Source organism: Akebia trifoliata, chromosome 9 (assembly GCF_017979445.1).
Source record: "Akebia trifoliata isolate Shusen 1 chromosome 9, ASM1797944v1, whole genome shotgun sequence".
In the NCBI taxonomy this organism is placed as follows: Eukaryota; Viridiplantae; Streptophyta; class Magnoliopsida; order Ranunculales; family Lardizabalaceae; genus Akebia; species Akebia trifoliata.
In genome coordinates, this window is record NC_141383.1 from 1,963,777 (window position 1) to 1,973,429 (window position 9,653).

At 30.1% G+C, this 9,653-nt stretch overlaps 1 protein-coding gene across 7 annotated transcripts; it reads left to right on the plus strand.

Annotated features, from left to right (window-relative positions):
- Positions 1–353: 353 nt before the first annotated feature.
- Positions 354–7,922, plus strand: LOC147394025 (GDSL esterase/lipase At3g62280-like). 7 transcript variants are annotated; one of them, XM_086453772.1, is made up of 7 exons: positions 354–510; positions 654–732; positions 2,052–2,533; positions 3,266–3,469; positions 3,557–3,729; positions 4,200–4,473; positions 7,611–7,922. In XM_086453772.1, the coding sequence occupies exons 3-7, from the start codon at positions 2,287–2,289 to the stop codon at positions 7,829–7,831; spliced, it is 1,119 nt and encodes a 372-aa protein (XP_086309898.1). In that variant the 5' UTR covers positions 354–510; positions 654–732; positions 2,052–2,286; the 3' UTR covers positions 7,832–7,922. The 7 variants fall into 7 exon arrangements, with proteins under 7 accessions (XP_086309898.1, XP_086309897.1, XP_086309899.1 ...); XM_086453771.1 differs by having other exon boundaries at positions 2,058–2,533; XM_086453773.1 differs by having other exon boundaries at positions 2,268–2,533.
- Positions 7,923–9,653: the final 1,731 nt, after the last annotated feature.

Consider the following 9,653-nt stretch of genomic DNA (forward strand, 5'->3'; position numbering starts at 1 on the left):
ATAAAATTTAAAAAAAAAAATTTGAAAACACTAATTTTTAAATTTAAAACAAAGAAAAAGAAGCATGGCCCTTTTTGTTGTATGTTGTTCGTTTTCTTTAGTGAAATCTTCTATCAACTTATTATTGATAAAGAAGAAAATAATTAAAAAAAGGAGTGAAACATTTTTTAATTATTTTTGGAGTGTAAGCATCCAAATGAAATGCAAAGGGGAATTTATAAGTGGAGTGCAATTAGCAAAGGGTGGTGTGCAACTAGTTGATCCCATTCAATATCATAAGAATTGTATTGCTCGTAGTAAAAGTTGGTGCGACAATATAATCTCTCTTAATTTATTATTATAGGTAAAAAACGTCAAACATGAATGTGTGTTGTTGCCATGCTAATGATAATTTTTTACTCTCTTCTTCTCGACAGAACCTCACACTGTCCTTACCCTTGACCCTTAGACAATCATCTTCTCCGGCTTGAGCCAATCTCGATACCATTTTCTCTTGGGACGATCGTTCAGGTATCTTCTCTCTCTCTCTCTCTTGAACCTAAGCTAAAGAAACCCTCGATTTGGAAAAAAAAAAAAAAAAAAACTGATTTTTCATCTACAAAATCAAGAGTCAAAGATGAGGTTTTTATTTATTTTTTATACACCTTGAACAGGGAAGATGAGTTCAAGTTTGTAAAGAACTCAGAATCGAATCGAATATTATTGGGTATTTGATAATATTGAGTTAAGAAGGTTAGTATTTGCCTACTAAATGTTTGTCAAAATGCTTGAATACAAAATTTTCTTATTCCATTAGTTCCTTTTCATCATATTAATAATAATTTTAATAGTTTCATCAGGTCTTCAATCTTTGCCTCATAAGAAGATCAGTGTGGTTTTTATCATATTAATGACAATTTTAATAGTTTGATGCCCTCCCCCTAACAATGGCCTCACTACCCCTTCAGGTTTTTTAGTGGACGGACATGTAAATTACCAACTTTATTGGTGACTCATTACTATTAGATTTGATATATTTTATCATTAATTTTTAACCATCAAATTGATAATCTTAGAATCGTCATCTACACCCTACAAGTTTGATGTTTCTTTAACATTTTAGAATTGTCTGGGAACCAATTATGGAGCATGGCTCATATGTGCTTTTAGGGAAGATTGTTGCTTGTATAGGGTTGTTGATTGTTATAAGGAAAATAATAAAAGACAACATACCGGTTGATCAACAATGGTCATGTCAGTTGACAACTTTAAAAGTTGTTGATCCATTGGATGGCATTTGATGATCTAAGTCATGTGTGTCTTCTAGCTGATGCTTGTAGTGTATGGATGCTTACTTTCAATTCAAAATAGCATCAGTAATGGGCTACTATCTTTGTCTCGTTTGAGGTTGTTGAAGGTGTTTCATTGCAACTTCACCTCGTTTTTAAATCTTTATAGGTTATATACATTGTTGATTGGATATCCAAAGCACTACTCAAGAACTTCTCACTTTTCTTGGACTTGAGTTGTTTGTGTTGACTGTTCTATCAAGAACAAAGTTTGCTTAGTGATTCTCATTTTATGGAGCTTGTCCTCCAGTGATGTATGGTAGACAACTTAAATTGGACTTAATGGGGGTATTCTATGACAAATGTGAAACATCTAACATGTTTAGCTCTTAAGATTGTCTCTCTAAAATATCAATTTATCTTATTTATTGCTTAATATTTTCTTAAGTGTAAAGGTCAAAGACTATATCAAAATAGTAAAAAACCATGTAACTAAGATTCTATATTCTTCACCAAATTGCTATGTCAATAGCAATTATTGTACCTCTTTGATCTGTAATCTTGAAAACTTCGTGATATTCTGATCATTTTTTGTACATTCTGGGTGTATTATCAACATTAAGGGTATTCTAGTCATTTTACCAGAATACAATAAAATACAACAGCTGTATCAAACAATAATTATCAAATTATGGTAAATAACACAACACTTTTACAAGACTCAATCAAACAAGCTTTTTACTATTCAAGTTTTTTATAGCTATTTCTGACAACTGTTTTTAGTCGCAGAATCTGACAGCAAAAATTGGCAGCATTATCAAACGGGGCCTAAATCCACATTGAATCAAGTGTTATTATCAAAGCTATTGTTTTCTCCTTTAAGTTTCTCTACTTGTTTCTCACAAACTATGTAAAATGGACCAGCCTTCCTCTCCAAAGTAAATAAAATAAAAAAAAATAGTCCAATCTCTGATCTTCTTCCATTCTAATATCTTGCAGAGTGAGTTATTCAAGAATAATGGCAAATTTGAATTATTCTCAAATGTTCTTAATTTTGATTTTGTTCTCAAGAAAGTGTATTGGATTCAAAATGAATCATCTTCCCTCTGCCATTTTTGTTTTTGGCGATTCATTGAGTGATACTGGCAATGCCATTGAAGTTTTTCCATTCGTTGGCAACGCTGAAAATTCTCCATACGGGTCTACTTTCTTCCATGCCCCAGCAAGAAGATATTCCGATGGACGTTTAATTATCGACTTCATGGGTAAGGTTTCATTCTATATCAAATTCAAGGTTTTAAGTATTTTCATTCAATAATGATTGAGGTAACTAATAATCCTACATTACGAAACCAATCAATACACTAAAACGCCCAAGTGTTAGTGGTGTGAAAAATTAAGCCCATATCTCATTGAGATCTTAACACACCACTGTGCTTGTTGGCTGATATCTATAGCGACCCATTTTAATTAGAGAATTTATATTGCTACACCAACTTTTGCTAACACCACCCCAAGATTTATACTAATTCTTTGGTGATTTACATATAAATCAGGGTGGCATTAGCAAAAGTTGGTGCGGCATTAGAATCTTTCTTTAATAATGTTGATGACCCTGACATCCTTCTTTTGAGAATCCCAAGTTGCTCCTCATGAGGGTTGAACCTGAGATGAGGTGCTAAGTTTGATGCCCTATAATTCAAATACTGACCAAGAGGACCTAATTTTGTTAGAGGTGCGGGAAGTGAAGCCCATAACTCTTCGAGATTATAATAATTTTCTCCTTTCAAAACTAGAGACTCATATCGTCCTAAGATGCTGTGTTTTTTTTTCTATTTTTTTCAGTCGTAATCATATACTAAGGACAGTTTTAAGTTGTGGCACATCTGAGAGTTGTCCATAAGTTGATTCGACACCACAGGCACAGTTTCGATGGACAATATATTCACATAAACATTTAGTATTTATTTTTTGAATACTTTTTAACAATCATGCAGCTTCGAAATGGGATTTTCGGTTTATTGAACCTTATTTCAAGAACATAGTTCCTAATTATCAACATGGGATCAACTTCGCTGTAGCGGGAGCAACTGCTCAAAATATTACCGAGCCCATACCATTCTTCCTTCCATTACAGACCGACCAGTTTATAAGATTCAAACGAAATGTCTACGCTTCATTGAATTTGATTGGTAAATCAGGTAACTATGAATTAATATATCATTATTCTCTCTATCAGTCTCCTAGCTCTAATCAAATTGTAATAAATAATCTCATTTTGTAATCAGATCGTATAGATTCTCATCTTCCTCAACTACAAGCATTCGAGGATGGGATTTACATGATCTTCATTGGCATAAATGACATTCTTTTGAGTCTCTTTACCCACAATTTAACACCTTCGGACGTAAAGGAGAGGAAGGTGCCACTAGTCGTATCAGCGATTTCTAAGGCTGTGCAAGTAAGTAATATTTAACGAATCCCATGAGCACCAAATAATCACTTATTTATATTAAATATGATGCATTGTAATGAGATGTATACTGATACACGAAATCATCACCTATGAATATCATGATAAAAATCAAGATGGGATTTCGATTTAGTGATGATATAATGAGCATTGTTATAGGTGATTATTTGATAAAACAATACAGACTTTATTATAATGCATTATATTAATTATAATTAATCAACATAATATCATTTAAGAAAAAAACAAATGAGAAATTCTATTGACGCACCAACTTGTACTTACAAACACCAATCCTTTCAACATATGGGTTAGTGTGTTAATAGCAGCACTCAAAAAAAAAAAAAAAAAAATACTCTTAGAAAATTAACAGCAGTTAATTCATCCATAACTAGTGCAAAAAAGATACAGATTCAAGGCTAATACCTAATACATCATTTACAAATATATATGTTTAGGATCTCCATAGAGAAGGAGCAAAGAATTTCATGATCTTCAATATTCCAGCCATTGGATGTACCCCGATGGTACTGACCTTAGCTTCACAAGGACTGTTCAATTCAACTGATCGATTGGGATGTCTTAACGAGTACAATGAGGTCGTCAATTTTGCAAATAATGAATTAGAAAAATCGCTTCAAATTCTCGGGAAGCAATTGAAAGATATCACTGCCATTGTTGTCGACATCTACAACTTCTATTTGGATGCCATTGCAAACCCAACAAACTATGGTAATTTTCCTTCTTTCTCTTTGCAAAATTTTGATTGTTTTGTGTCATTTTAAATTAAGTTTGTTGTTTTGATTTTAGGGACACCACTAATCGTTGAATGCACACCCACCATAAAAAATCCTTTATTTTTTTTATTTTATAATCTCTATTTAAACCTACTACTTTCACTCCAATATATAACCTTTTAGGGTTTAACCTTCATTTTAGCTTGTAACTTTGTATTCTATGCTCATGATCTACATTGCTCGTGTTTTGTGATTGATTTTGTTGGTGTTCTCTTTGGCTCCAACTTAATTAAATTTTTTATTTTCTAATCTCTGTTAGAAATTAACATAAACTTGTGTATTTCAAGGACATAACTTTGTAAACATGGATTTGAAACTGAAAAATATTTCTTGCAAAATTTATTGAACTAGCAATAATTTATGCGGACATAGTTGAGGAAGAGCCCAAAATAAATAAAGGAGGAGGAGTGCATCATTTTTTTAAAATTATTTTTGGAGTGTAATCATCCATGCAAAGAGGAATTTTTAAGTGATGGGGTGCAACTAGTCAGTCCCTTGATTTATATATCTTGTGCTAGGCTAAAGTTACTGGTCAGTAATTATGTTAATTATTATTTTTTACAAAAATATATTAAATATAATCATAATATCATATGAGTTGGTCAAGTTTTCAACTTAACTTGATAATATCAAATGGACTTGGAGTTGAAATGTTTGGAAAACTTATCTTCTATTTAAACCATAGTAGTTTTAAAAACTCGCCAAATCAACTTGATTAAGTTATATTTCAAGGTGACTCGGCCTTGGAACTCGATGGAATCAACTCATCGAGCCAACTCAAAAAAATGTCTAGTCAACTTGGCAACTTGACCAAGTCAAGTTAGAAACTCAACCATTTATTTGGTTCTATATAATAGGGACCGACTAGTTGCACACCTCTAACTGTTGGTTGCACACCAATCCAAAAAAGTCCTTTATTTATTTATTTGTTTTGTATTTTTATAACCTTTTTTTTAACTTACTACTTGGATCATGCTCTACTTTGATGGTGTTTTGTGATTGATTTTTTTTTCAGCTCTCTTTGACTCCAACTTTATTAAGTTATTGATTTTCTAATCTTTGTTTAGAATTTAATCTGAACCTGTGTATTTCAAGAGAACATAATTTCGTAAACATGGTTCCGAAACTTAAAAACATTTCTTGCAAAAATTATGGAACCAGTAATAATTTTTTTGGGCATGGTTGAGGAAGGACAAAAAAAAAAAGGAAAAAAGGAGTGCAACATTTGTGTAACTATTTTTGAAGTGTAATCATACAATTGGAGTGTAAAGGGGAATTTTTAAGTGATGGAGTGCAATTGGTAATGGGTGGTGTAATCGTTCCCTATATAATATATCTGTGAAGAATATAAAAATATATATGTAATTTTTATTAAAAATTATTTTTCAAATATTTATTAATTCAATACATTTTTATTTGACACTGCCAAGTCCACTCGTGAATTTTCAACTTGAGTTTTCAAATTTTAAAACTATGATTCAAATGTAGTTGGTTATGTATCTCAAGACTTACGCGTATTTAAATATTCAACTTTAACTTTCAATGAGGCAAAATTTTAAATAAAATAAAAGAAATGATCATCTTTTATTACAAAAAATACTAGGTGGCACTCTTAAGATGACACAAAATTAGTGGGTTTGGGTCATAATAGTGTTGGCCCTTCTAATTAAGTGCAACTTGATTCGGTTTGAGGCCAAATCGGAATTGAACCATCCTATGTCGATTCCAATAAATGAGAACCAGAACCAAACCAGATTGCCATAGAACCAAATCAACCCGAACCGAACTAGTTCAGTTCTATGAGTTGCCAATATCTTAAACACCTAATTGAATCAACATATATTTAATGCAAATAAATAAATATGAATATGAAATCTCATATAATGAGACATTAATCTATCCATCAAGTAAATAAAATCAATTAAAGAAAGTCATCAATCCATCCATAAAAATAAAAAAAAATGCTATTAATATATCTATAAAAAAAATAATCAATTTATCCATAAAAATGGTTATAGTTTATTAAATAGATTAATAATATTTATTTATAATTTTATTGGTATAAGGATTCGATTCTTAGTTTGGTTCGGTTCTATACAAGGCATGAACCAAGAATTTAATTAAATTAGTCAGTTCTCTACTTTGTTAGCTCAGAACCGAACTGAAGTTCATTATAAACCAAACAAAACCAATCCAAAGCTCTCGATTTGAACTAGACTAAGTTACACCCCTATTCAACACAACTATTAAATAAGTTGGTTTTGGGTTGGAGATGTCAATCGATTAACCCGTTTTGACATTTCTAGTTATTCTGCCATTAATGTGCCGTTTTAAATCATGAAACATAAGAGGTGGTATCTCAAAAATCAATAATTATTTAAGATTTTTTAAATTACCCATTTTATTTTGTGCCAGAAAAAGTTAAAACTTTTATAAATTATTTTTTATTTATATTTAATTTTTTTAATATGAGTTTTTCTTGAAATCTAGAAGTCGTGGTGTTTGATTCCCAATATGGTGATTCATGTGGCCAAAATGACCCTTAGTAAGATTTTAAATCTTACCATGTTGGGCTAGTATGAATCATATAATAATTAAAAACACTTTCCTTTCGACGTGAGGAAATGATTCCTTTATTGTTATTCTTTTTGTTAAAGGTAGAGTGATATGTAGTTTTTAGTATTAGGCTATAGACACATTTTCTTTTCTCGTACCTTTAATTGGTTGGGATACATTTTTGGGGTTGAAACTTAATTTATGTTTTTGATACCTAATCTATGTTTGTGGATATTGATTTATGGTTGTATGACTTTATTCTTAGTAATTGTACTTATTTTTGGAGGTGGAAATAGAATTTATTTTTTTAATTAAGATAAAAAATTTATTAAACATATGACATGGGTCGGTTATCTATTTAATAAATGGGTCGGGTTTGGGTTGGATAAATTTTCTTAATACATTTACCTCAACACAACCTGAACCATTGCCACATAGGAAATACCACAATTGGGATTTTTTTTTTTTTTTTTTTAACTTTGTAACTTATATAATTTGTGTATCTTGGTAACGTAGGATTCAAGGAAAGTGAGAAGTTCAAGGCTTGTTGTGGGTATGGAGGAGGTCCATTTAATTATAGCCCTTCTATTACTTGTGGAGCAAACCCTAAAGCAAAAGCTTGTAGTAACCCAAAAGAGCATATGAGTTGGGATGGCTTACATTTAACTGATGCTTTCAGCCAACAATTTGTGGAACAAATGATGGAAGGGAAGTACTTGAAGCCAATACTTGGTTGAATGCCATCAAAATTAAACTATATATTCATGTTTAACACGTAGTTTGTATTACATTATTAATAAAACAATAGCTTGACAGCTTTTGGTACCATGGAGTATTTTTAGAGAGCTGCTATTGGCACCCCAACTATTACTTATTACACATAAATAAATAAATAAATAAATAACTATAATAAACAAATACAAACTCAAGATCAACTCTTAATGGAAATCAATTATAATTGGGAACTCATTCATCACATCCTCCTTGCCTCTATCTCTATAATGTCTTCAATTATTTTTAATATATCCATTTAGGTTTAATTTATTTCCTTTTTCAATATACACCAAATGCACTTTCTTTAATTAAACTAATTAATAAAAATCAAACAAAGATTATTTCTCTTTTATATACATTTATCTATCGTTTGTTGAAGTAGAAAGACCAGTCGATTGTTAAAAATCTTGAATGATGACAACTTAATTTTCAAACAAATCATTAAGGAGATTTATTTTGGCCTTCTCCTTATTGAACCTAACCTGTGAGTTTAGATTTCTTTTTTAACTCATGGAGTTGATTTTTAAGGAGTAAGGGTCTGTTATTTACATAAGCCAGCTCCAGTTTTATAAACTGTCTTCTAAAAGAAGCAAAAGTCCAAAACCTGAAATGCTACATTCAGTATAAGCTTATTCGTTACAAAAGCACATAAACTAGAAATTAATGTTGGTTTGACAGTTTTTTATTTCTTGATTATGGTAAAATAAGTAGAATACCTTAATAAATATATAATTACACTAAATACATATATAAATCTAATAAATTTATATTTAAAAAAATTTAAAAATTATTTTTAATTTAAATAAATTTTATAATTTTATCGAAATTTCAATAGCATCTCGTCTTAAAAATAGACCATATAAAATTTTTCTAATAAAGAAAATACCTGCATAATACACAATCCAATATCAACATAACATCCTAAACATAATCCATTATTCACATAATATCCCATACACATTAACATTCCATACACAATCCAACATCCACCTAACATTTCATACATAATCCAACATTCACATAACATCTTATACACAAACCATTATACTTCATCATCATTGAAGGAGAAATGCTATTACTAACATTGTAATCAAAATCAAATTGTTGTATTATTTTCTTTTGTACGAATAGTAAATTATTGCATCATTAAGCCACAATAACAACAGAGAAAAAAATATTATGTCATAAATACTACAAATACACGATATTTTATCAAATAAAAAGTGTTATAATGTCATACAAAAAGATAAATATAATTTTCATTAAAAACAAATTCAAAATAAATCAAAGTTCTTAAAGTCTATTATAAATTGCATATAGTACATTAGTTATTCAAGTCATTGTCCTCTTTATGGTAACACAAGATTGACGATCTACAAGCTTATCATTATTATCGTGTTCAGGTGCACTTCTTTCATCTTCCACAATTTGTTCTTCCTCAAAACGTAAGAATTATTTATCTGCAATTGCATGTTTTGTTATAAAGTTATGAAATGTCATGTAAGTCAATGTAATGTCTCGTTGTATTTGAAATTCGTAATATTACATTTATTTCAAAATTTTCTATTTTACCTTCAAAACTTTAAAATATTGCTCAATGACATTCTTAAGTGAAGAATGCATATAATTAAACAATTATGTATTTGTTATTAGCCTCAACTTTCTTTTAAAATCTTGTAAATGATATGTTATACCTCGATAAGGTGCGAGGTAGTCTTCCATCAATGAATATCCAGAATCATTCAAATAATATTTACCTTTAAAAAAAAAACAACGTATTAAGAA

What these genes read in the sequence shown, in the direction of transcription:
- LOC147394025 (XM_086453772.1), top strand. Translation starts at nt 2,287, where the DNA reads ATGGCAAATTTGAATTATTCTCAAATGTTCTTAATTTTGATTTTGTTC. An exon ending in GAATTTGATTGGTAAATCAG is followed by an intron (nt 3,470 to 3,556) that starts GTAACTATGAAT and finishes TTTTGTAATCAG; the next exon opens with ATCGTATAGATTCTCATCTT. An exon ending in CGATTTCTAAGGCTGTGCAA is followed by an intron (nt 3,730 to 4,199) that starts GTAAGTAATATT and finishes ATATATGTTTAG; the next exon opens with GATCTCCATAGAGAAGGAGC.